The sequence below is a fragment of the Myxine glutinosa genome, chromosome 2, assembly GCF_964187855.1.
Source record: "Myxine glutinosa chromosome 2, kmMyxGlut1.1, whole genome shotgun sequence".
NCBI lineage: Eukaryota > Metazoa > Chordata > Myxini > Myxiniformes > Myxinidae > Myxine > Myxine glutinosa.
Window position 1 is genome coordinate 231,140,963 of NC_136262.1, and position 27,459 is coordinate 231,168,421.

General features: G+C 49.2%; 1 protein-coding gene across 4 annotated transcripts in view; it reads right to left on the bottom strand.

Annotated features, from left to right (window-relative positions):
• Positions 1-382: 382 nt before the first annotated feature.
• The window catches only part of SPG11 (SPG11 vesicle trafficking associated, spatacsin), a 251,910-nt gene continuing 224,833 nt past the window's right edge, over positions 383-27,459 (bottom strand). For 2 of the 4 annotated variants that reach the window (XM_078772348.1, XM_078772349.1), the window contains exons 39-41: positions 27,118-27,269; positions 26,713-26,863; positions 383-881 (exon numbers count right to left, since the gene is read on the bottom strand). In XM_078772348.1, coding sequence (XP_078628474.1) covers positions 867-881; positions 26,713-26,863; positions 27,118-27,269 — 318 coding nt within the window. In that variant the 3' untranslated portion in view covers positions 383-866. The remainder of the gene's footprint in view (positions 882-26,712; positions 26,864-27,117; positions 27,270-27,459) is intronic. The other 2 variants (XM_078772350.1, XM_078772351.1) reach the window with 2 other exon arrangements.

Here is a 27,459-nt window from a genome sequence, read left to right on the forward strand (position 1 = left end):
GAAATTTGCATTTATGTTTATTTAAATTATACAATGGACTACAAAATGTAAATGTTTCATGATATTTGTTATATTATATCACCTTTATCTATCAATATTGTTGAAATGAAGATCAAATAGCTGTATGTTGAAATATGTTGAAAAAGTCAAAACTTTACATGGGGTGTACCTACTTTTTCACGTGACTGTATGTATGTATGTATGTATGTATGTATGTATGTATGTATGTATGTATGTATGTATGTATGTATGTGTATATATATATATATATATATATATATATATATATATATATATATATATATATATATATATATATATATATATATATATATATATATATATATATATCCAACACAAATACACGTTCAAGTCAAACAGCTCCTTCAGCCAACTTTTTATATACATTTAAAATAAATGGAATGGAAATTATTTGGTTGAAATACAAAGCTGACAGACATTGCCAGGATACGTATGTAAAATTGTTCTGTTAAAATCACAACAGAGACATAAAATGCAGAAGTTGGATACCAAGTACATTTTCAACAAAGTCGAGAGAATTATCAAGATAGTCAAAGCTCCATTAATTTCTGGAGATGCTGTGGATAATCGACAACAGTAAGTATCTCTCGTAATCAAGTTTGCCGATATCCACTTTCTATTCACTGTGATCTATAATTTCCATCAAGGTAACTTCAGAGATTTAGCATATCTTGGATGTAGCTTTTGGCTCCTGGTACTTTGAGCAACTGTTGGGCAAAATCTGAAGACCATGTTTCATGCGATACTCGAGGCAAGACTGACATCAGGGCAGGCGTTTGCACAATTCGGCCAGCCTGCTTTGCTTCTCGATGGTCAATGACACTTTATCCGGCTTGCAGCTGTGAAAGTGGAGAGGGAAAGGAGGAATGTCAGCAAGTATGAACGAGTTCAATACTGGTAAATAAATCAATAGATGCATATCCTCGTATATACATACATACATCTATCTATAATTCCAGTAATCTCTGTGTGTATGTGTGTGTGTCTGTGTGTTTGTCTGTGACCGCTGTTTCTCGACAACCACGGGTCCGATATACTTGAAACTTGCCAGGTATATTGCTGGGGACCCGAGGATGTGCCTTTTCAAGGTTTGAAATTAATCGGACAAGTGGTTCCCAAGGTATGGTCACCGTACTCGCAAGCCGTTCGCTTTGGCTTTGCGAATGGACCAAACCATTTCATGTAAATAGAGGGGGGGGGGGGGTTCTACCGTACTCGCAAGCCGTTCACTTTGGCTTTGCGAATGGACCAAACCATTTCATGTAAATAGAGGGGGGGGGGGGTTCTGTGGTCGTTACTGCCACGTGGTTTCAAAGTTTTTTTTTGTTGTTGTTGTTTGCACGCATGTTTTTTTGCACCCACGTCCGGGCACGCCCTAGTATCAAAAAATATGTGGAGTGTGATGAGCACTCCCATTCAATCTCCAATGGATATAAAATCCTGCATATGCGCACACTAATGCGTCGCTTCTTCCCCGGAAGTTTCATACCGGCCACTCAAAAGCTTGGAGATTCTTGATAATGATCATTGGTAAACATCAATCGGAGCCGCCTATCCAGATTTTGGGCTAATTTACCCTTATCAGGATGGCATACTCCCTGGAAGCTTCCGCTTATTTATATATACTAGCTAGCACTGTGGGCGGGGCTTCAATTGGGAGGCCCAAATGAAAAGGTAAAATATCAGAAATTGAAGGCTTTTTATTTTAAACGATTCATATAAACATCCGTTAAATCATATCACACGCAAATCATCAAAATCTAAACAGTATCTTGTAGCGGCTGCCGCTGAGTTTTCACAATCGCCTTGCACCTATCAAGGACGCGGAGCGATCACCATGCCGGGCTCGTCCAGGACGCCCAGGCCCGCGCTCAACTTGCCAGGCCGCAGCCAGGACGCTGGGCCACGCCCCCTGGCGCCGGGCCTGGGCAAACCCCCTGGCGGAGTAGATATATATTGCTGACTGATAAACGGTTTTTCAGAGTGCCTGAGTGTTTGATTTCATTAAAGCAACTCAGATTAATTCTAGCTTTTTGTCGCGTCCATTCTTCCGATCGACGTGGGAGCCCCGGCTCCTTCATTGGTGACCTATCGACATGGACACGGCAGTCGCCCTTAAACTGCCTACCTTCTGGGAGGCTCACGCGGCGGTTTGGTTCGCACAGGCGGAGTCCCTGTTCGCCCTGCGAGGCATCACGGCCGACGACACCCGCTTCCACCATGTGGTAGCTGCGCTCGGGTCGGTTACCGCGGCCCGCGCCCTGAGCCTCCTCGAAAGCCCGCCAGCCGCTGACAAATACGGCGCGATTAAGAAGCTGCTCCTCGATGCTTTCGCCCTCCCATCGGCGGAACGCGCACGGCGCCTGCTCGATCTGCCTGAGCTCGGCGACACGCGCCCTTCCGAGCGCATGGACTACATGCTTTCACTGCTCGGCGAGCACTCTCCGGCATTCCTGTTCCGGGAGCTGTTCTTCCGTCAGCTGCCTAACCCGGTACGCCTCGCCCTGGCAAGCACGACGATCACAGATCCCCGGGCCCTTGCCAGAGAAGCCGACAAGATCTCCGCCGCAGGACAGCGCATCGTAGCGGCGACATGGGAACCCACCGCCGTCCGACGCAACACCCAGGGCGCCGAGCACCCGGCACGGTCGACGGCCGAACTGCCGACGCCATTGGCGGCCGCTCTACCGAGCCGACCACCTCCGGCACGACGACCGAGGCCTCCACCTGACCAAGCGTGGTGTTACTATCATGCCAGGTTCGGACAGAAGGCCCGGACATGCCGACCCCCGTGCACCTTCGGCAGGCGGGAAACGGCCGGGCCGGCGTTCATTACCAGCCATGAGCGCCGGCCACACGGGCAACTTACTGTTCATCACGGATTAAAGCGTCCGGACGGCGCTTCCTGTGCGACACCGGCGCCCAACTGAGCGTCATACCGCCTCTGACCAGGACAGGCAATCCGCGGTTTGCGGCCCCTCCTTAGTTGCGGCCAATGGATCGACTATCCGCACCTTCAGCCCGCGCAACGTCACCCTCTGCTTCGGGCGGCCAACGCTTTGCTTGACGTTTGTAACCGCCAACGTGCCCGTGGCTCTGCTAGGCGCCGACTTCCTCTGCGCACACGGACTGCTGGTGGACGTCCAACGGCGTCGTTTAATCAACGCTGAAACCTTCAGCTCCCTGGTATGCACATTGGAGCAGCTCCGCGCCGACCGAGCTGGCATGCGCCGTCCGGCGGCGAACGAGTTTGCTCGCCTGCTCACGGAGTTCCCGGCCCTCACGCGGCCGACGTTTTCGGCCGTCGCAGTACGGCATGGGATCGAGCACCACATACCAACCACGGGCCCGCCGGTCTACGCCAGGGCCCGCCGCCTCGACCCAGCCAAGCTCGCCGTAGCGAAGGCCGAATTCGACGCGTTGGAGCACCTCGGCATCGTGCGGCGCTCCGATAGCGCGTGGGCCTCGCCACTGCACATCGTGCCAAAGCCGGGGGGTGGATGGCGCCCGTGTGGCGACTACCGCCGTCTCAATGACGCTACCACCCCCGACAGGTACCCGATCCCGCATATCCAAGACTTCTCCGCCCGTCTGGCGGGACGGGTCATTTTTTCGAAAATTGACCTCATACGGGGATATCACCAGGTACCTGTCAGGGCGGCCGACGTCCCTAAAACGGCAGTCATCACGCCGTTCGGCTTATTCGAATTCTTGCGGATGCCGTTTGGTCTCAAGAACGCAGCTCAGGCGTTCCAGCGCTTGATGGACGGCGTGCTGCGTGACCTGCCGTTCCTTTTCGTTTACCTGGACGACATCCTCGTCGCCAGCACGTCCCGGGCCGAGCACCTCCTCCACCTCCGGACGCTGTTCGAGCCCCTCAGCGAGCACGGCCTCATCGTCAACCCGGCCAAATGCCACTTCGGCACGACGGCCGTTGATTTTTTGGGCCATCACATCACCAAGAACGGGGCCGTGCCGCTGCCAACCAAGGTCGAGGCCATCACCACGTTCCCGCGTCCCCGCACCATAAAGGCCCTGCAGGAATTCCTGGGAATGGTGAATTTTTATCACCGCTTCGTGCCCCGCGCTGCTCAGCTCATGCGGCCCCTCTACGAAGCCCTCCGGGGCATGCCGGCCAAGCACGACATCGCCTGGTCCGCAGCAATGGATGCGGCCTTCCAAGGCTCAAAGCGGGCCCTCGCCGACGCAACACTGCTCGCTCACCCGGTGCTCAACGCTCCCATCGCCCTCACCACGGATGCCTCCGACTACGCGGTGGGCGCCGTACATGAGCAATGGGTGAACGGGGTTTGGCAGCCACTCGCTTTTTTCAGCCGGCAGCTCCGGCCGAACGAGCTCAAATACAGCACGTTTGACCGGGAGCTCCTCGGTCTACACCTGGCCGTCCGCCATTTCCGCCACCTCCTGGAGGGCCGACCTTTCACGGCGTTCGTCGACCACAAGCCGTTGGTTTACGCCATGGCCAAGGTCACGGAGCCATGGTCGGCCCGCCAACAGCGCCACCTCTCCGCCGTGTCGGAGTTTACCACGGACATCCGGCACGTCGCCGGCAAAAACAACGCCGTGGCCGACTGTCTTTCCCGGGCCAGCGCGAACGCGGTCCACCTGGGCGTGGATTTTGCGCTTATGGCGGCGGACCAAACCACCGACACCACGGTGCAAGCCCTCCGGGCGGCGGACACGGGCCTCCGCCTGGCCGACATCCCCTGCGCGGACACTGTCCTGCTCTGCGACGTCTCCCAAGGCCAGCCTCGCCCCATTGTGCCCGTCGCCTGGCAACGCCGCATCTTCGCCTCCCTCCACGGCCTTTCCCACCCGGGCCGGAAAGCTTCCCAGAAGCTGGTGTCGGCGCGTTTCGTCTGGCACGGCCTTCGTCGGGACGTCCGCGATTGGACCAGCGCCTGCACGGCCTGCCAACGGGCCAAGGTCCACCGACACACCCAGGCCCCGCTGGCACCTTTCACCGTGCCCGAACGACGTTTCGACCACGTCAACGTGGATCTGGTGGGCCCCCTCCCCCCGTCACGGGGGTTCACACACCTGCTCACCATGGTGGACAGGACCACCAGGTGGCCGGAGGCCGTTCCCCTCGTCTCCACCACCACCGCCGACGTGGCGCAGGCTTTCATCGCCACCTGGGTCGCCCGCTTCGGCGCACCGGCGGACATCTCGTCAGACCGCGGTCCACAGTTCACCTCCGAGCTGTGGGGCGCGGTCGCCCGCAACCTGGGGATCAAGCTCCACCGTACTACGGCCTACCACCCCCAAGCAAACGGGTTGTGCGAGCGATTCCACCGCTCCATGAAGGCCGCGCTCATGGCCGGCCTTCAAGACGTCGGGTGGGCCGACCGGCTGCCGTGGGTCCTTTTGGGCCTTCGCACGGCCCCCAAGGAGGACCTCCAGGCATCCACCGCCGAGCTTGTCTATGGCCAGGTGCTACGCGTCCCGGGCGAATTTGTGCCCGACGCTACCAGTCCCTGGTCCGCAGCTCACCAGCGCTCGGACCTCCAGGAGGCCGCCCGACGGTTTGCCCCCGTGCCAACATCCCACCACGGTGACCCCCAGTCCTACGTCCCCCCAGCACTCCGCACAGCGGAGTATGTTTTTGTGCGTCACGACGCACATCGGTGGCCACTCCAGCCGCCGTACGACGGGCCCTTCCGGGTGCTGCGACGGGACGACAAGTCGTTCGTCATCGACATCGGCGGCAGGTCGGACCGGATTGCTGTGGACCGCCTCAAGCCGGCTCACGTGGACGTCGACCACCCACCACGGGTGGCCTTTCCGCCGCGGCGAGGCCGTCCCCCGTCCACGGTGCCCCCCACTCGACCGCCCACCACCTCACCGGACCCCCTCCCACGACCCGCCAGGGGTCGTTCGGCCGGGTCATCAGGACCCCCCTCAAATTGACCCTGCCGGTGCAAGTCGATTCTGGGGGGACGTGTGTTGTGGCTGCCGCTGAGTTTTCACAATCGCCTTGCACCTATCAAGGACGCGGAGCGATCACCATGCCGGGCTCGTCCAGGACGCCCAGGCCCGCGCTCAACTTGCCAGGCCGCAGCCAGGACGCTGGGCCACGCCCCCTGGCGCCGGGCCTGGGCAAACCCCCTGGCGGAGTAGATATATATTGCTGACTGATAAACGGTTTTTCAGAGTGCCTGAGTGTTTGATTTCATTAAAGCAACTCAGATGAATTCTAGCTTTTTGTCGCGTCCATTCTTCCGATCGACGTGGGAGCCCCGGCTCCTTCAATCTTTAGAATTTCAATAAATGCGACATCACTGTTCATATCGGTAAATATTATTCCATCGTGTTTCAAATCGTGAAATCAACTGTACGCTTTTCTTTAGGGAATTTTTTTTTAATGATTTTGTACCTCTTCTTCAGCTTAGAACTTCAGGATAGACGACATTGCTGATAAAAGTTCCTTTTGACATAAAGTTTTGACATATCATTCGATTTTTTTTTCCTAAAGTAATGCGTACAGTTGATATCACGATTTTAAACACGATGGAATAATATTTACCGATATGAACAGTGATGTGGTTTTTTTTATTGACATTCTAAAAATACTGTTTAGATTTTGATGATTTGCGTGTGATATTTAACGGATGTTTAAATAAATCGCGCCTCCAAATTGGAGCCCCGCCCTTAGGGAGGGTACCGTTGCTCGCCATATATAATGGCGATACAACAATTTTTACCGCTTTACTTTGAAGAACAGGAATGAAGGTGGAGGAGAGTGTTAATATGTCTGGTTGAAGGCTTTGGTGGTGAGGGGGCTTGAAGCCAGATTTTAATCTTACAGCCGCCATATTGGTGCTCACCGTTACTGCGATGCGAAGCGAAAGACGCCTCAGAGCTGTCACATTCACAATCGCTATGTCGTATGTACTCCCGATATGTTTCCTTCATTGTAAAAACTACCAATCAACAGTTAAAAGGATTTTGAGCCGATAGGTGTTACGGCCTTGGCAAGATCGATGGAGACAGCGATCTGTTAGCGTATACACCGCCCAAATAGCTATGTGGAATTCTCTCATGTAGAGATTAAACTCACATCATTTGAACTTTGGCCGAGGTCATCATTTACTTTTAATGATGTTTATATACGAATTAAAAAGAAGATAATTGGTTTTGGGTCGTCCTTTCCACATATCTCATGGGATTGTGAGTTGGAGAGACGACCATGATAGCGGGGGGGGGGGGGGGGGGGGGGGGTTGGCATTCTTTCAAGCAGGGATTCAACCCATGTCCTTATAAAAGGTCTTTGTCCGAGGTCACCGAGTACGATCGGTGCAGCCGTGCAGTGATCGGTGCAGCCGTTTGTGCGGCACCCGGGAAAATAACGTTATGCGGGAGTCCAAACCTGAAAATGCTGGAGGCCAAAGCTGAAATTAGAGCACGTTACCTACACAGATCTATTTGGCTCTACATATCACTACCTCACCCGACATAACACAGCCCTCCCCCTGGAACCGTAGCTCCTGCAAGTTTCACTGCAGGCGCTACCATTCCAGTCTTAACACTTACTGTCTCAGTCTCACACTTAATTAACCTATGAAATAAATCAGGAGGGCTGTGGGAAGTGAGTTAAACCGTAGGAAGGTAGGACGGTGGTAAGAGTCAAAGTCGACTTTATATATATATATATATCTATATATATCTATATATATATATATATATATATATATATATATATATATATATATAATTATATATATATATATATATATCTATATATATCTATATATATCTATATATATATATATATATATATATATATATATATATATATATATATATATATATATATATATATATATATATATATATATATATATATATATATATATAGTTACGAATTTGGGTTGTGATATATGTAGAGCAGAGTAGATCCGAGTAGGTAACATGCTTCGACTGTCACGATAGGGAATCTACCTGTAATAAGTTCTGTGTGTTTAGGCGTTTTGTCGGTCAAGGTGTATAACTGTGGATCTACCAGGAGATTCGGGTGATAGGTAGTGTAGGGGTTAATGAGTAGAGCCCTTGTATGTCTCACCTGGTAGTCAAACCTTTGTCCCTTATGGCACTGCAGACCACATAGACACAAGTGAGGACCTTTAGTACAACATTAATGACGCCCTTCCCCCCTGACATGACTGAGGAAGAAATCGGGCTCGGATACCGCCGATAATAGCTGCCACCATTTGCACCTCCGAGAGGCCTAACCGCCTCGCATAGCACGTGCTATAACACAAGGAACAGAGGACGAGAGTGAGAGTGACGCAGTGGGCGTGCCACTGGACGAGCCGGCGAGTCGGTGGAGGCTCTGATTTGCAGAGCAGTGCGCCAATGCTGACGTCACCGGCCGGGGATATTAACGGGGGCCGGACGCCATTACAGGCAGTTGAGTAGTGGAGAGTCGCGCAGCCCATGAGTCACAAGCAGTTCAGTCAGATCTGATCCTGAGTTTGTGCGCAGTGCAGGCCAGTGGAGTTGGCATTGAGTTGAGTACAGTCCCGGTGCGATCCCGAGTTGAGAGAGTCCTGGCCCTGGTTGGCTTGAGAGTTGGCTTGTGAGTCCAAGCCCGAGTGGAGTTTGCTTGCTTCGTGCAGCCCTGCGTTGGACCTTTGGTGCACGGACCTCGTGGGGCTCGACGAGGAGCCTGGAGTGGGCGCTGGCCCGGGCCTTCGCGGTGCTGGGGCGCTGGAGCAAGAGACCTCATGGTGTGCAGCGGAGATTGGACAGACAAGACGACAAGACGAGATAAGGCCGCATCCGCGATTTACATTTCACACAACGAACGTGTTTCTTTTCTTTAGTTCGCAGCCCCTCGTTTGTATCTGAAGTGTGAGTGGGGACGTCCTGATTAGGATATTAGATTTACCGACGCGTGCTTTTCCTGTCCCTGCCTTCATTGAATAAACCCTTATATTACTTTTTGTACAAATACCTGAACGCAGTTTACTGGGTGGTTGATTTCACAGTTAAGGTTGCGGGGAGTTGCGCCGCTTTCCTCCATTCCGCGGGCTTAGGGGTTTTCGATTTTGGAATCCGCCATCGAGTTTCCGCCTTGGAGGTAAAGCCTTCGTGATGGGCATCCGCGACCGCCAGATATTAATTTCGGCAGTTGCGCGACAATATATATATATATATATAAATATATATACTGTATATATATATATATATTGTTGCGGTTTTGAGAACCCACACTTGTAAATAATAACATCATTAAAGGTTAAAGGTAGCACCCCATAGATAGGCCACAAGCAACACGTAGGTCACCATAGGACGTCAGTTATTTCATAGTCTGTGTTTAGATAAGGCCATTTTCCAATAGTTGCATCTGCGTTGCGTCAATCAAATAAGAGTAGGCCCTTCCGTTCATTTTGCAGCCTCCCTTTATCGACGCCATTAAGCGCACTCCAGTCTGTGCCCCATGGCCCTTCCCAAGTTGTTATGCGCCTTTGTCAGCAGCGTTCGCCACCTCGCTGGGCTTCCGCCCAAACCAGCCCAGAAACCCACGAGGTAAGGCCCGAAAAGGGGGCGGAGCGCCAGGATGAAGGTGCGGCCATGTCAACCAGTCATCAGGGCGGGGCCAGTAAGCCATAACCAGCCAACCAGGGCTGGAGTGGGATCGCCTGACAGGCGTGGCTTTGGGCTTCGAGAGCGTTCGCTGGCTTGGCTTATAAAAGCGCGCACGCAAAGCCCTTGAACAGGACTGTGCGGGGAGGAATTGGAGGACTGTGCGGGGAGGACTGTGCGGGGAGGACTTGGACAATTCACGCTTCGGCAAGAGGACTTTTACGGCGAGTGCATTGAGAGCCCTTGATTGTATTGGCGTTTCGAGGCTTGGAACGGTATTCGTTTATTACGTACGCGGCTACAGCCAAGTCAGCCGATACCGAATATTCCAGCCACGTGGATAAAACGTGGTAATAGCCTGCGAGTGATTAACCGCCGGAGCCCTCCCCTACCGTTCGCCACGCAAGTAGCCCCGTGCGACGTGCGTCCCAACGACACCATACGAACTCCTCTCTGCTATTGGAATCCATCTTCACGGTACGAGCTGGGGACCGGAGAGAGAGAGCTGCATGGAGGCCATCCCTGGACACGCTGGTGACCATCAACCTGTTCATCTGCAATCCCCGTGTGAGTGTCTGTGTGTGAGATGGGCCCGCTTGTCTGGGGAATAGAATAAGACTGTCTAAGGCTGTCCTGTGTACTTTTCCTTCCTCTTTCTTTCTTGTACATTCTTTCGTTTCCGCTTCGTCTTTGTACATTTGAAATAAATTGCCCTGTTCTTTCTGGTTTCTCCTTAATTCGATCGTCCTAGTCTTTTCTCCGGGCACGATTAGGAACCGCTTAGAATCGGGTCTAGTCTCGGTTAACAGCTCGGATCGCGGATTGCTATCCGCTCTGCAATATTCCAACCATATCCGTGATTCGAGCGGGAGCTATTCCCTTGCTTCAGGGTCGGTGGTAGTACTTAGGTAATAGGACTACAACTCGACCAACAACCCTATTTACCACCGACCGGAAGGAACGTTATAACTTCCAGGATCGCGTCGGCCAGATAAAAGACAAGGGGATTAACTCCCTCTTGATAAGGGGAGAGCCGACGTCTGCGATCCGCAACAATTGGTGTCTGGGAGTGGGATTTGGACCCGAACCAAATTTTTTTTAGCTTGTGAACAAATTTGGTCAAAATTACGAGTGGCCGAAATTTTATTAACACCCAAATTTGAGTCATGCCATGGATAGCCAAGGCGATCGGATGCCAGTGGGGGTAGAAGAGGAGGAAGGGTTAGAGTCAATCCAGGACCCCCGGGAAGAAGTGAGACAATTGGGAGAGACTGAGGAGGAAATTAATGAGGATGCAGCAGTAGGGGTGGCAGAGGAACAAAATGGCGGCGCCTCGCACGTGGCAGCGAGAGCCGAGCCCGCAGCACCAGGGAGCCTGGACCTTTTCATGGCGCAAATGATGGGGTATATGGAAAAGATGGCTGACAAATCCAGCAGGGAAATGAATAAATTGGGAAACCAAATTGGGGGATTGAGAAATTATATGGGAAACCAAATTGGGGGATTGCGAAATGATATAGGAAACCAAATTGGGGGATTGCGAAATGATATGGGAAACCAAATTGGGGGATTGAAAATTGAGATGGATGCGCAAAGGAAAGATGGGTTAAGTAATTTGGAAAATAGAATGGGGGAGCAATTAGAAAGCAAATTGGGGGGATTCGAAAGCAAATTAGGGGGCCAGTTGAAGGACGTGGGTGGCCAAGCCAGGGGAATAAACGAGGGGTTAGCGAGGGAGGAAGCCAGGTGTGAAATAAAAGCATTGGGAAAGGACATAGACCGCAGGTCGAGCAGGAAAGGCACACGGGTATGCGACGGGGTAGCGCGATTTGAGAAGCGCGGGGAAAGCGAGGTTGAGCAAAGCACAGCCGGGTGAACCGGGGTAGAAATCGTGACACGGGGCATGGAAAAGCCGACGACCGCCGAAGTAGAAGGGAAAATTTTATTAGCGCCAGCGGTCGTCGAGGAAAAAGAGCATGAAATAATTATGGTGGAATTGGGGTTGAAGAAACGGCGGACTTAGAAGAGCATTCGCGGAAGTAGGAAATGGAATATGTGCAAAGTCTGTGTTCGCATCATGATGCCGTACTTCCTAACCCAAATGAAAGTCTGCAGCTGCGTGTGGAAAGGAGGATCCCGAAGGTAGCAGGATTGTATATGGTGCGAAAAGGTTTGGCGCGAAAGGATTTTTCGCGCGCTTGGGATCCCGGCGGCACCCGGGCGCTCGTAGGAGGTCCGTGGTGCGCTGTGTGAGAGCGAATGGCGCGCGTGTAAGAAAAAAATGTGCACCGAATCGCGGGTGTGTAACAACAGAGTGTGAAAGTGAGGGAGAATGCACAATGGAGTGTATGCGTGAGAAAGAGTGCGACACGGGATGTGAGTTGGTTGTGGAGAGTGTGCGGGGATGCACACCGGAGCGTGTGATTGGGTGTGCAGCAGGGGATTGCACACCCGTGGGTAGGTGTGCGCTGAGTGGGTGGATGCAAGAGTGCACACCCATGAGTGTTACGGAGTACGTAACGAGGGAGTGTGCGCAGGAATGTGCGTGAGAAGAGTGCACAACAGAGTGTGTGGAAAGCGCGTGTGCGCCTGGTTGTGCGGTAAGGGAGTGCGTACTGAAGTGTGTGAACGGCATGAGTGCGCCTGGGTGGTATGCACGGAGAGAGAGTGCAGTAGAAGAATGCATGGGGTGTATGGGAGGCGCTGGAGCACCGCGTTTTGTGAGTATGGGAAGAGTCGCGGGTGGATGTGAGAATGTGACTCGAGCATCGACGCCGACCGGGGCAGCACTTAAGCCGACGTATAGCCGATGCGAGCTCCCGGGGCGTGGTGTTCTTTGTGTGCTGCGGGGGCCGGCGGGGATCGTTGCCACGGCGCTCTTGCAAGGAGCGCCGTGCACGATTCGGGCCGGGCTCTGCCCTGTAGGGTCGGTGCCGCGCCTTCGCGGGCAAGGCGAACGGCACGGTTCCAGGGGAGAAAGGCCAGGTCGGACCTTTGCCCCCTGGCGGGCACGGTGCTCCGACCGGGGGAGATTGGGTCATCGGGCAGGAGACCGAAAGGCTCCGCACCGGGATGGCGCCTGGAACCTCGGCCTGAGTATGCCTCCTCCCCAGAATCCAAAATGCCGGACGGACCCAACCAACAGGAGACTGACCATCGCATGCATTGCTCGGATTTTCGAAGCCGAGCTGTGAAAATGCATTACCGCACCCTACAAGGCTCAAGTACAGTGGACTAGTAGTGGTAGTGATAGGGGTGGTAGTTGTACCATTCATTTTTGGGGCGAAGGAGCTATAGTTTTATGGGGTTTGGCAGTGTAAGTTCGCCGAGGGCGGGTTAGGATAATTGATAGGATTTAGAAAGATGACCATAGGAGACTTGAGATTTCAGTAGCGACATTATACAAGTAGCGGGGACGTAGAGAGATTAGGTGGATGATAACGACGAGGGTTGTGCTTCGTGTAAAGGGAAGACGGGGAGAGCACTAGTATTAGAGGGAAGGAGATAGTCAGATGATGCTGTGTATGAGCTTGAGGTTTAGGCAGAAATGAGGCATTGTGAATGGAAGTCCTTGTGGTGCTGGTGAGCAAATGAGGCAATGCTCGTGAATGATGTGTGTGTGTGTGTCTGAAAGTGTATGAGTAGAGTATTGTGGACAAGTGTAAGTGTATTGAGTGATTGACTTGCATGGCGTGCAAGTGAATAAATGGTGTGGAGTGAGTTGTGTGGAATACGTGGCGTGGAGTGTATGGTGTGAAGGAGTGGATGGGGGAAGATGGACCCCTTCATGAATACCCGGGGAGGGTAGTTTAAAGTTAGGTAGAGGGAGTAGGTAAATTGTTTGGTTATTGACATCTGTGGTGCGAGTAGTTGCAAAGAAGTGCTTAGAGGGGTGCAGAAGTGAAGTGGAATGGCCGGGCGAGTGGCTTAATTGGTACGTATGATTAAATGAGCACTCCGCCACTGGTAGTCTGTCGGCCAGGTGAGGCCGCAGGTAGGCTCTGGGAGCCAGGTCGAGTTGTGTAGAGTTCAGTGGGGCTCGAGGATCCATGGGAAGGACCCGGGTTGCCCGATGCCGAGGTGGGCATAGAGGGGGTAAGTGCCAGGGAGGGCCTTCCCAGGTTAGGTAGTCGCCAGGAGCTAGGCAAGCTCGGGTGGCGACGTTCAGTGGCGGAGGTGCGCAGGTAAGTAGACCTGCTGGGAGAGCCACACGACCCAGCCCCGAAATTGTGCGAGGGCACAGATGGAAAAATGGGGGGAGTGAGACCCCAAAATTGGGAGAGCACCACAGTATGGGCAATGGGAATTGGTTTATAGAACCACATAGCAAAGGACTTCTGCGACTCACTGGGACTGACACAATCTGTCAATTTCCCGACCCGGATCTCAGTCAACGGAACATCTTCTCTTCTGGACTTGGTTATGACTAACTTCCCTGAAAATGTCTGCTGCTCTTCTTCTGCTCCGATCGGATCATCTGATCATGTCCTTGTTAAAGTGGACATCTCTCTGACCATCCTCAGGGAGCCTGCTCAGCGTCGACGAGTCTGGCATTTCACTCAGGCCAACTGGCACGGTCTTCAAGCAGCCATCAATCATCTGGACTGGTCTCCCATCTCTACCACCTCTGACATCAACTCATCCTGGGAATTCTTCCAAAGTAAATTGCTCTCTCTCATGCACAGATTTATCCCATCTCGTCTTCAGTTGTCATACCCTTCCTCCCGTCCATGGTACACGGAATCTTGTGGTGAGGCTGTTGCCCAGAAACAACTTGCCTTCGTCTCCTGGAAAGCAAATCCAACGGAAGGAAATCTCATTTCCTTTCACAAAGCCCGAAACAAGTGTGTGTCCACCCTCAGGAGAGCCAGGAAACAATATCTCTCCGTTCTCAAGACCGAACTCTCTTATCTGTCTCCCTCTTCCAAATCCTGGTGGCGTCTGGTCAAATCCGTTTCTGGTGTTTGTTCCCCCTCCATCCCCTCCCTTACCTCAAACGGCTACACAGCTGACTCCGCACGTGAAAAAGCTGAATGCCTCAACTCTGTGTTTGCCTCTAAATCTTGTGTCCCAAACCCATCCCTCTCTGTACCCACCATACCCAGTCGTACCCTGCTGCTCCTGGACTCCGTGTCCTTTCCTCCTGACAAGGTGGAAAAGTTTCTGTCAACCCTCGACTCTGATTCTGCAACTGGACCCGACGGCATCAGCCCACGGGTCCTAAAATCCTGCTCTGCTGCTCTATCTCACCCTCTCTCTGTTCTCTTCACCCTCTCTTTTGCTCAAGGTCAACTGCCATCTGCTTGGAAATCAGCCAACATCACCGCTTTGCACAAAAAAGGTGCAAAAACAGATCCTAGCAACTACAGACCAATCAGCCTTCTCCCAATTATCAGCAAAGTCATGGAATCCATCATTGCTTCGGATATGAAATCTTTCCTCTTCTCCAATGGCTTGATCTCTGATCATCAATTTGGTTTCAGACCAGGTCACTCTACTCTGGACATGCTGCTTCTGCTGTCTCAACAATGGATGGAGGTCCTCAATGCCAAACAGGAAATTAGAGCTGTCTCCCTCGACATATCACGTGCCTTCGACACGGTCTGGCACCCCGCTCTGCTCACCAAACTCTCCTCCTTTGGTATCCATGGAAATCTCCACGCATGGCTGGCGGACTTCCTCTCTAGTCGTCGTCAACGTGTGGCCCTGAATGGGTTTCTCTCATCTCCTCTTCCTGTTCAGGCTGGAGTTCCCCAAGGCAGTGTTCTGGGCCCCGTGCTTTTTCTGGTCTTCATCAATGATCTCTCTGACTCTCTCGAAAATCCTCTCTATCTCTTTGCTGATGACTCCACTCTCTGCCGCTCCATTCCTCTTCCCTCAGATCGGCAGTCTGCTGCCTCCTCACTCTCTGAAGACCTGGACAAAATCACAGACTGGTCAAACAAGTGGAACATGTCTTTCAATCCTGACAAATCTCACACTCTTACTATGTCTCTCCGAAAAGTTCGACTGGACAACCCTCCCATCTACTTTCTCAACAATCCTCTCCAAGAAGTTCTGTCGCTCAAGATTTTGGGTCTCACTATCTGCCATGATCTTTCTTGGGAAAACCACATTTCCAAGCTGGCCTCCAAAGCCAGTCGCCGACTGGGCATCCTCCGTCGTGCGAAGTCCTTCCTCGGCACACCTGAGCTCCTCACCACATACAAGGCTTTCATCCGCAGCTCAATGGAATACTGTTCTCCCCTATGGGCCGGTGCTCCTGCCTCACACCTAGCTCGGCTTCACGCTGTTGAAACCAAAGCTTTCAGAATTATTGGAATCTCCCGCGATGAAGCTATCTCTGAGGGCCTTTCACTCACTCACCGCAGGCAGGTAGGTGGTCTTTCTGTCTTCTACCGACTCCTCTCCGGCCTTGCACCCCCAGCTCTCTCTGTGCTCTGTCCCCCAAATATTCCTACAGGTCGCACAAGATCTGCCAGCAACCCTCTGATGGTTAAACTGCCGAAATCTCGGCTCTCTGCTCACCTTCACTCTTTCATTCCTCTTTTCTCCCGCCTCTGGAACAAACTCCCTCACTCCCTTCAATCCCACTCCTCCCTCCAGGTCTTTAAAACAGCTGTTCACCACCATCTCTTATCTTCCCCCATCCAAAACCTTGATCTTTTCTACCCCCGCTAATTCACCCCAGATCCACCTTGTTTGAAATTCCAACTTCTTTCCTGGAAGTCCTGGCAGTGTCCATATGTTTTATACCTCTCCCACCACCCCCTTCCCATGCCCCCCCCCCCCCAAAGCCCTCGCCCTCTCTCAGATCTCTCGATCTCTCGATGTCTCCATGTCTCTCGGTCCCTGCTCTCAAATGTTGTGTTTGTGTCCTTCCCCCTCTCTCCCCATCTTGTCTACCGCTCCCGATGTTATATGTTTTATGTGTCGGTTTGTCTTTCTGTGTGATTAATGTTCGCTCTTTCACGAGCCTCGATCTTGTATACAAAAAAAAATAAAAAAAATAAATAAAAAATTGGTGTATTATGGCCAATGGATTGGCAGGGAGAGACCCCGGGTAGTGTAACTGTGTTAATGTCAATTAGAGTATAGTTAGGAGAAAATCTCTTCGCACCATCCGCATCCACTCACCGAGGTGATAGGACTCTACACCAGGTTTTGTGAACGATTTGGAATGTAAGCCGCATCTTGACGTGGGTGGGACATTGTGTGTTATTCCATCCCTTCCTTCTTGGGAGGGATTGGGGACGAATTTGGTTTAGGGGAGATATTGGGGACGAGACAGAAGAGACGGAATTTGTAAAGTGTAAATACGGGGAAGGGCAAGGGTAGTGTAGGCTGACATGGGGGGTGACGTACGAGTAGGGACGAGCTTTCTCAGCTCGCTCTCCCACGCCCATCATGTCGCATTGCCTTGTTTTGATGTGTACCCTTGCGCCCTTTCCCCCCGCTAACCTCTGCTTTGTCTTCCTTCCCCACTCATGGACCTATGGTGTTTTGTGCGAGGGGAGTGTGCAGGTTCCCTGAGTGGTGCGGCCGCACTCTTGCTGCCTGCACCCTTGCTGCCTGCCTGCCTGCACTGATACACCACATGGACCACATGTTCTGTGGCCTGGCACCTATGGACCACACGTTCTGTGGCCTGGCACCCTTGCTGGGACAGACCATTGCTGCCGGCAGTATCTGGCTTGCGGACCACTGTTTTAAGTGGCATCGATGCCATGCAGGCGGACCACCTGAGTTGGCCCTGCTGGCCATAAATAAATAAAAATGGATGCGGTTTGTGCCCTTTTTATTAATTAACCTTTGGTGTGCCCGAACAAAGATGGTAAACTTTTACGAGGGCACACCAAAGAACAGCAAGTAAGAAGATCAAGCCAAGATCCATCGGACAAGCAAGCCAAGCACAAGACGTCATCATTTATTAATTTTTGAAATGTTTTTGTGCATTTTTTTGGTGCTGGTGCTTTTTGTGCATTTTGTTTATTTGTGGTACATATGGGGGTATGGTGTATCGGTGCAGTGCATTGCAATTGGCATTTACTCTTTTCAAAATTCCTTTTTCTTTTTCCCACAAAAGACAGGTCCTGGGTTATAGTGTAAATAATTAATTAGTGTCTTGTAAATAACATGCTCCCCACCGGCTTAAATGTTTAGTTTGAGAAGAATTCTGTAATTCGGGTAATTGTGGGCGTGAGTCAGTTAGGTAGGACACAACGCAGCAGGTGGGACATATCTAGTGTTAAAACTGTTGCACTCAGGAAGTGTCACATGTAGATGTAAAAGTAGTCCTGCCCCAAGTTTCGGCTCGGGCCGAGCCTGGCAAAAGGAGGGTGCAGTGTTGTGGTTTTGAGAACCCACACTTGTAAATTAATAACATCATTAAAGGTTAAAGGTCGCACCCCATAGATAGGCCACAAGCAACACGTAGGTCACCATAGGACGTCAGTTATTTCATAGTCTGTGTTTAGATAAGGCCATTTTCCAATAGTTGCATCTGTGTCGCGTCAATCAAATAAGAGTAGGCCCTTCCGTTCATTTTACAGCCTCCCTTTATCGACGCCATTAAGCGCGCTCCAGTCTGTGCCCCATGGCCCTTCCCAATTTGTTACGTGCCTTTGTCAGCAGCGTTCGCCACCTCGCTGGGCTTCCGCCCAAACCAGCCCAGAAACCCATGAGGTAAGGCCCGAAAAGGGGGCGGAGCGCCAGGATGAAGGTGCGGCCACATCAACCAGTCATCAGGGCGGGGCCAGTAAGCCATAACCAGCCAACTAGGGCTGGAGTGGGATCGCCTGACAGGTGTGGCTTTGGGCTTCGAGAGCGTTCGCTGGCTTGGCTTATAAAAGCGCGCACGCAAAGCCCTTGAACAGGACTGTGTGGGGAGGACTTGGAGGACTGTGCGGGGAGGACTTGGACAATTCACGCTTCGGCAAGAGGACTTTTACGGCGAGTGCATTGAGAGCCCTTGATTGTATTGGCATTTCAAGGCTTGAAACGGTATTTGTTTATTACGTACGTGGCTACAGCCAAGCCAGCCGATAGCGAATATTCCAGCCACGTGGATAAAACGCGTTAATAGCCTGCGAGTGATTAACCGCCAGAGCCCTCCCCTACCGTTCGCCCCGCAAGTAGCCCCGTGCGTCCCAACGGCACCATACGAACTCCTCTCTGCTATTGGAATCCATCTTCACGGTACGAGCTGGGGACCGGAGAGAGAGAGCTGCACAGAGGCCATCTCTGGACGTGCTGGTGACCATCAACCTGTTCATCTGCAATCCCCGTGTGAGTGTCTGTGTGTGAGACGGGCCCGTTTGTCTGGGGAATAGAATAAGACTGTCTAAGGCTGCCCTGTGTACTTTTCCCTCCTCTTTCTTTCTTGTACATTCTTTCATTTCCGCTTCTTCTTTGTACATTTGTAATAAATTGCCCTGTTCTTTCTGGTTTCTCCTTAATCCGATTGTCGTAGTCTTTTCTCCATTGGGTAAACGTGGCATGATTAGGAACCGCTTAGAATCGGGTCGTCTTGGTTAACAGCTCGGATCGCAGATTGCTATCCGCTTGGCAATATTCCAACCACATCCGTGATTCGATCCGGCGTTATTCCCTTGCTTCACGGTCGGTGGTAGCACTTAGGTAAATATATATATATAAATACAGACTTGGCCTTTAATATGGAATATTTTTTTTGTAGGGGTGAACTTACTTTTCAAGATGTCTTAGAACCAAAAGTTCATTGGAATTATGTTGAAATTATTCTAGATTTTGTTAATGTGACCATTAAAAGAAACAAAAACCACATTTGACATTTCGAAACAAATAAATTGATCCTTGAAAGTGATGTGAACTGATATCGAATTCAATTCATGGATAGTACTGTGTTAAACTTCTGTACGTTTTCCAGAAGTTTCTCTTCATTTTGCACATTAGCCAAAAAAAATTTTAACAAAAAAAAAGGTTAAATTACGACTGGGATTACGGACAGTAAAATTACACAGTACTTCGTGTAACCCCCACGAGTATTTAGGAGAGCACGTACACGTTGAGGCATGCTGTTCACGAGATTTGCCAAGGTTTGGACAGGAATTGCTTGCCATGCAGTGACAATCGTCTGCTGCAATTCATGCACAGAGGTCGGCTGCTGGTCCAAGTGGTCGATTTGACGCGTTAATTCTGCCCACAAGTTCTCTATCGGATTCATATCCGGGGACATGGCGGGCCACTCCATATGCTCCACACCATGGTCAGCAAGAAAGTGTTGGATCATGCGAGCACAATGAGGCCGTGCATTGTCATCTTGGAAGACAAAGTTTCCTCGAAAGGCTGCACGAGCAAATGGAAGCAATGTTTGTTCCAGAATGGCCCGGGACTTAAACTGTTTCAGGTTTCCATTCAGAACAACCAGGTCAGTTTTGCCCCTGCATGAAAAGCAGCCCAAACGGTCACCCCACCACCTCCAGCTTGGACTCTTGGCACTATACAATCTTTGTTGTAGGCTTCATGCACTTGTCTGCGCACTCGGACGCGGCCATGTTGACGATAGACCAGAAATCTAGACTCGTCACTGAAGGTCACGTGATTCCAGTGTCCTGGCTGCCATTGACGGTGCTCTCTGGCCCACTGCAATCAGCGCTGGCGGTGTTGTCTGGTCAGGCGTGGCTTTCTCAGGGGACGCCTGGCACGATAGCCTGCTTGAACCAGTCGTTGGTTGACTAGCCTTCTGGATACAGGCACATTTGTCAGTTGCTGCCACTCAGCCCAAAGCCGATTAGCTGACTTGGTACGGCCATTGCGGATTTAACCGGTGCAGCTGGCGATCATCCCGCCTTGTGGTTCTGCGGGGACGTCCTGGCCTCGGTATTGGAGTAGGGACACCCCTCTGAGCATTTCGTTTCAGGATCTTTGACACCTGACCTTGAGTGATGCCATACTGCCGAGCAATAGCACGCTGTTTCATGCCGTAATTTCGTAAAGCCACCACTCCATGACAAACAGCATTGTTTATATATTTATATATATATGACTATATATGACTATATATTTATATATATATATTTATATATGCAGACTTGGCATTTAATATGGAATTATTTTTTTTTCTTGTCTTGGGTTTACTTTCTTAACTCAGTATATCAATCTGGTGAGTTTATTTTACACTTTGGTGATTTATTTGTTAAAAGAACCATGTCACTGATTGTCTGTCGCAGCAAGAAGTCAACAACAGGATTATATCACAGGTGGCGTGGCAAAATGTACGGACAGGTGCATTTGATGATTGGCTTCACAGTCGGGTATACAAGGGTTGTTGCGTTCTGTATTTGTGGAAAACAACTGCTGCACGTCTACAAAAGTTATTGCCGCTTCCTCTGGAGATGGTCTGTCAACTCGACAATGCTGTTTGTCATGGAGTGGTGGCTTTACGAAATTACGGCATGAAACAGCGTGCTATTGCTCGGCAGTATGGCATCACTCAAGGTCAGGTATCAAAGATCCTGAAACAAAATGTTCAGAGGGGTGTCCCTACTCCAATACTGAGGGCAGGACGTCCCCGCAGAACCACAAGGATGGATGATCGCCAGCTGCACCGGTTAGTCCGCAATGGCCGTACCAAGTCAGCTAATTGGCTTAGGGCTGAGTGGCAGCAACTGACAAATGTGCCTGTATCCAGAAGGCTAGTCAACCAATGACTGGTTCAAGCAGGCTATCGTGCCAGGCGTCCCCTGAGAAAGCCACGCCTGACCAGACAACACCGCCAGCGCCGATTGCAGTGGGCCAGGGAGCACCGTCAATGGCAGCCAGGACACTGGAATCACGTGATCTTCAGTGACGAGTCTAGATTTCCGGTCTATCGTCAAGATGGCCGCGTCTGAGTGCGCAGACAAGTGCATGAAGCCTACAACAAAGATTGTGTAGTGCCAAGAGTCCAAGCTGGAGGTGGTGGGGTGACCGTTTGGGCTGCTTTTCATGCAGGGGGCAAAACTGACCTGGTTGTTCTGAATGGAAACCTGAACCAGTTCAAGTACAGGGCCATTCTGGAAGAAACATTGCTTCCATTTGCTCATGCAGCCTTTCGAGGAAACGTTGTCTTCCAAGATCACAATGCACGGCCTCATCGTGCTCGCATAATCCAACACTTTCTTGCTGACCGTGGTGTAGAGCATATGGGGTGGCCTGCCATGTCCCCGGATATGAATCCGATAGAGAACTTGTGGGCAGAATTAACGCGTCAAATCGACCACTTGGACCAGCAGCTTGCCTCTGTGCATGAATTGCAGCAGGCTATTGTCACTGCATGGCAAGCGATTCCTGTCCAAACCTTGGCAAATCTCGTGAACAGCGCGCCTCAACATGTACGTGCTCTCCTGAATGCTCGTGGGGGTTACACGAAGTACTAAACTGTAATTTTACTGTCCGTAATCCCAGTCGTAATTAAACTTTTGTTTTTGTTAAAAAAAATTTGGGCTTATGTGCAAAATAAAGAGATACTTCTGGAAAACGTACAGAAGTTTAACACAGTACTGTCCATGAATTGAGTTCGATATCAGTTTACATCACTCTCAAGGATCAATTTATTTGTTTCGAAATGTCAAATGTGGTTTTTGTTTCTTTTACATGTCACATTAACAAAATCTGGAATAATTTCAACATAATTCCAATGAACTTTTGGTTCTAAGACATCTTGAAAAGGAAGTTCACCCCCACAAAAAAAATATTCCATATTAAATGCCAAGTCTGTATATATATATATATATATATATATATATATATATAAATATATATATATAAATATATATATATAAATATATATATATAAATATATATATATAAATATATATATATAAATATATATATATAAATATATATATATAAATATATATATATAAATATATATATATAAATATATATATATAAATATATATATATAAATATATATATATAAATATATATATATATAAATATATATATATAAATATATATATATAAATATATATATAAATATATATATAAATATATATATAAATATATATATAAATATATATATAAATATATATATAAATATATATATAAATATATATATACATATATATATATATATATATATATATATATATATATATAAATAAATAAATATATATATATAATTATATATATATATAAATATATATATATATATATAATCTAAATAAATAAATAAATAAATAAATAAATAAATATAAATTTATGAAAAGTTTCATCGTAAAACGCGATAGACGCCATATCCGACATTTTGGAGTTGGCACCACAATTATATTGTCAATGCATAGCCGGACGCTGTCATCAGTCTAGTTTTTAGCAACACGCAATATTTCCTTCAGTTTAAGCTCTTTGAATATCCGCTTTCTTTTCATACCGCGATATGCGCCCTTCCCATTTTAACACAAAACGCGATATATCCACTTAGCCAATCAGCGCCCTCTGTATTTCCAAGATGGACTGATCGGATCGCACCCAAACTGCCGAAAATGAATACTTTTGATGGTTTAGAAGAGCAGATTCTTCTTTCCCAGAGCCACGGAAACGAGGTAGGTGTGTAGCATATCATCAGCGTGAAGCACGCAAGAAAATTCGATATTCTGGTGGGGGAAAAGTGCCTCAAATCGGATGCCAGCACACCTGGGTGAACAACGCACAGCTCTGTCATGCCGATTGCCTGACAGATGCCGACCTTGCCATGAACCAGACGAAATTTTATGGTGAACCGAACAAAGTTGCTCAGGATCAGTTTATTCTGAATCGTCTTGTTGTGAATGATCCAAAGCGGCGACAGCGTCGTGCTGGAAATCAGGCTGCAGGGGATGGGAAAACTCGAACTGTGACTGTGCAGTACAACCTGCTGACTGAAAACCTTCCAAAGAAGATCAAAGTATGCAAGGCTACCTTTATCAAAGTTCTTGGTAGGTTTACGCAGAATACACGGTTAGGATATTGCAGCAGGAAATTAAAATGTACAGTGGACGGAATTCCTGCAAGGCAGAATTCCTGCTTTTCATCTAAGTCCCAACTTTTTGCTTCTGAGTTTCATCGAAGTTCCAAGTTTAATGCAATACTCACCAAGAACAGAACTAATTTTGTATTCTTTCAATGATGTATCCACGTATAGCACATTACCCAAACATAACCGGTGGATATATCGCTTTTTGTCAAAAATCCGTCTAATTACACTTTTTGTTCAAGAGAGAGAAAAACCATGATTTCGTGTCAACACATTTTATAATATGATTGCTGTCACGGACTCGGCCTTAATGATTGTGGTTATGAGTATTGTTGCTGGTTCGAAGTATTCTAGATATTATGCTTATTGTGACTTAAGGGAAATGGTTGTTGTGAGTAAAAGATTTAAAAGCGCTCTTGGTAAAATGTGGCCGGAAATCTGGATCGAGACCGGAAGAGGTGGAGCGAAGAAAAGGTGGTGGGAGGAGATCGAAAAGGGACGTGGTGGTTGAAGCTCCGGGCCGAGCGTTCGACGTACTGGGCGAGGGAACTTTGCGTCCTTGAAGGGAAGTTCGGTCGATAAGAAATATCGCCGGAGTGCGTGGAGCCGGTGTCGTCGGGTATTCTCCTTGAGGTTCCGGAGGATCCAGACCTTGAGAACCCGGGTTGGAGCGAAAGCCGTCCGTCATCTTGGCCACGCGAGCACCCGGCCGTGAACCGGCTTTCGTCGTGTCGGCTGGACATTATTCCCTGGTGGATTGCCGGGAACGGCTGCGCCAGAAAGGGACACGTGAGAATTATACAGAGGCTCGCGGGTGGAACCGCATCTTTGTGAGGTTCCTCGCCACCGCTGTGTTGCTGGGGGCTGAGCACGTGACCTCGGGGTCGTCTCGCTCGTCTACGCCTCAATTGACCACCGGGCCTTGACTCCCCGATCGCGGGAGGGACCACACCTTTGGGAGGTTCCTCGCCACCGCTGTGCTGCTGGGGGCTGAGCACGTGACCCCGGGGTCGTCTCGCTCGTCCACGCCTCAATTGACCACCGGGCCTTGACTCCCCGATCGCGGGAGCGCACAGAGACATTGGGACTTCGCCTTGGAGGAGAGCAGAGACATTGGGGTAGGTGCCGTGAGTGGGGTTAAGGGGCGTGACAAGGATATTATCGTAAGATTTGAAGGTAGGGTGATTGCCCCATTACTGTATGGCTTTGTGTGTGATTTACAATATAGTATGGTTTGCTTATACCTTGGTGTGGCTGCATCATTGGTTCGGCTGTTTCATTTGCTGGTTCCATTGAGGGACGTTATCTGCTGGGTTTCAACCAGGGAAAACACATCTTTCTGCCGGGGACCCTCTCGGGGTTCGGAGGTCCACCGAGACCAGGGGAAAGGGGGGGGGGGGAGGGGGCCCCGTAACATTGCATTCAATAAAACATTTTGAGGTTTTAATTTTGGTATTTTCCTCTCCGTCTATTCTTTATAAAAAAACGTAAGTTTTCTCAAAACAACATCCTGTGGATTTATCGCGTTTTGCGATGAAACTCTACGCACACCTACACACACACCTACATACACACACACGTGAGGTAAACGTTCCATAGGAGGTTTGGAGGGGCAAGTCCGAAAACTGAGGGAGTAGTTTGGGGATGGACAGAAATTCCTGTTTTATAATATATATATATATATATATATACATATATATATATATATACATATATAAAAAATTATATGGCTTTGTACAGAATTCAATTTCTAGATATCAACGAGATATCTTTGATCGCTAAGGGTAATCCTCACCTGGCTTACCCATGGCAATCGCCCATGGCTTTTTTCCAATCCAATTGCATATTTTGCATACTCCCATATACCTTTGACCTCCAGCATTTAAAAATAGAGTGGAAATTGTGAAAATGTGTCCCCAAGTAGTCCATCCAGAAAACTCAACATCATGAAAATCGGAGGAAAATTAATCAAGTTATGATCAGAAAGTCGTTTTACGTTCATGAGGACACAATCCTAAAAATTTAGGGCAAGGACACAAATCAGATATCAGAGGTACAACTTCAGTGCAGGTCCACTATTATGATGCAAGAACATCTTGGAAGGCCGAGTGGTCTTTGAGATTCTGCATTGACAAAATTGAGCAATGACAGAAAACGCATTTCTTTTTTCAAATCGCCATTTGATATTGACTTTTAACTCAGAGGTGTGTGATGTAAATTAAGCGTAAATTCTCTTTGCTCAATGCTATCTAGAGAGGGCAATTTTGTTCCAACCGGACAAACATTAGTTAAGTTATGGTGATAAATGTTAAAATGTCTAATTGGGTCATGACCTTAAAGTCAGGTCAAAGTGAATAGCATTACGTCAACCCCACGCACTTTGCATTACCATTATTGATGCAAAATTTCATTCCGAAAGTCCCAGCCAACTCCGAGATACAGCTCAGAAATTGGGAGTACAGGAAGAATTTTTTTTTTTCCAAATGGTTGTTTAGTATTCCTAGGGATTTTTTTTTTTTTGTATACATAATCGAGGCTCGTGAATGAGCTCAGACAAACAAACAAAGTATATAAAAAGGGGAGCGGTAGACAAGATGGGGAGAGAAGGGGAAGCACATAAACACAACATTTGTGAGGGCCATCGGGAATGTGTGGGAGGGAGAGGGCTTGGGGGGAGGTGGCGTGGGAAGGGGGGGTGGGGGGGAGAAGTATAAACACAAGGACACCAAGGACTTCCAGGAAAGAAGTTGGAATTTCGAAAAAGAGGATTTGGGGTGAAATTATCGGGGGTAGAACAGATCAAGGTTTTGGATGGGGGAAGATAAGAGATGGTGGTGAACAGCTGTTTTAAAGACCTGGAGGGAGGGGTGGGATTGAAGGGAGTGGGGGAGTTTGTTCCAAAGGCGGGAGAAAAGAGGAATGAAAGAGTGAAGGTGAGCAGAGAGTATTGATTTTGGCAGTTTAACCATAAGAAGGTTGCAGGCAGATCTTGTGCGACCTTTAGGAATATTTGGGGGACAGAGCCCAGAGAGAGCTGGAGGAGCAAGGCCGGAGAGGAGTCAGTAGAAGACAGAAAGACTACCAACCTGCCTGCGGTGAGTAAGTGAAAGGCCCTCGGAGGTAGCTTCATCACGGGAGATTCCAATGATTCTGAACGCTTTGGTTTCAACAGCGTGAAGATGAGCTAGGTGTGAGGCAGGAGCACCAGCCCAAAGGGGAGTGCAGTCTTCCATTGAGCTGCGGATGAAAGCCTTGTATGTGGTGAGGAGCTCAGGTGTGCCAAGGATCTAAAACTCTGTGGTACAATTAAAAACTGGTGGCATTAATTGTAGAACCAAACCCTACAACAGCAATAAGCCTTCTCCTATCATATAGGGGGAAACTTAATGAAAGCAACCTTTCCTGTAGGAAGAAAAGTTCAAGTGTCCTTTAAATGTTATTAAAGCAGTAATATGGTGCCTTTCTTCCGGCAGGTAAGTAATAACTCTCACAGGAAAACAATGTCCTGGAAGATGTTGCTTGTTAGATTGACATGTTGCTCAAACTCCTGCAGGAAAGCAAGATTGCCCTCCTGGACCACATGATGGTGGAGCACCTCAGCCCAACAAGGTGAGTACCGATAAGCCTCAGCAACAATCCGCACCTGCAGAAGGAAATATTGAGTGTACTACTGCACCAAGTACTTTACTTACATTGGTTTGTATCCATCAGTGAGAATTTAACTTTAATGTCGTGACAACATCCTTCATTACGGTTAAAAGAAGCATGACGATACCATCCCAAATGGGCTGAGTGAACTCTGCTCATTGTCCACTTAATCTGATTTCCCACCA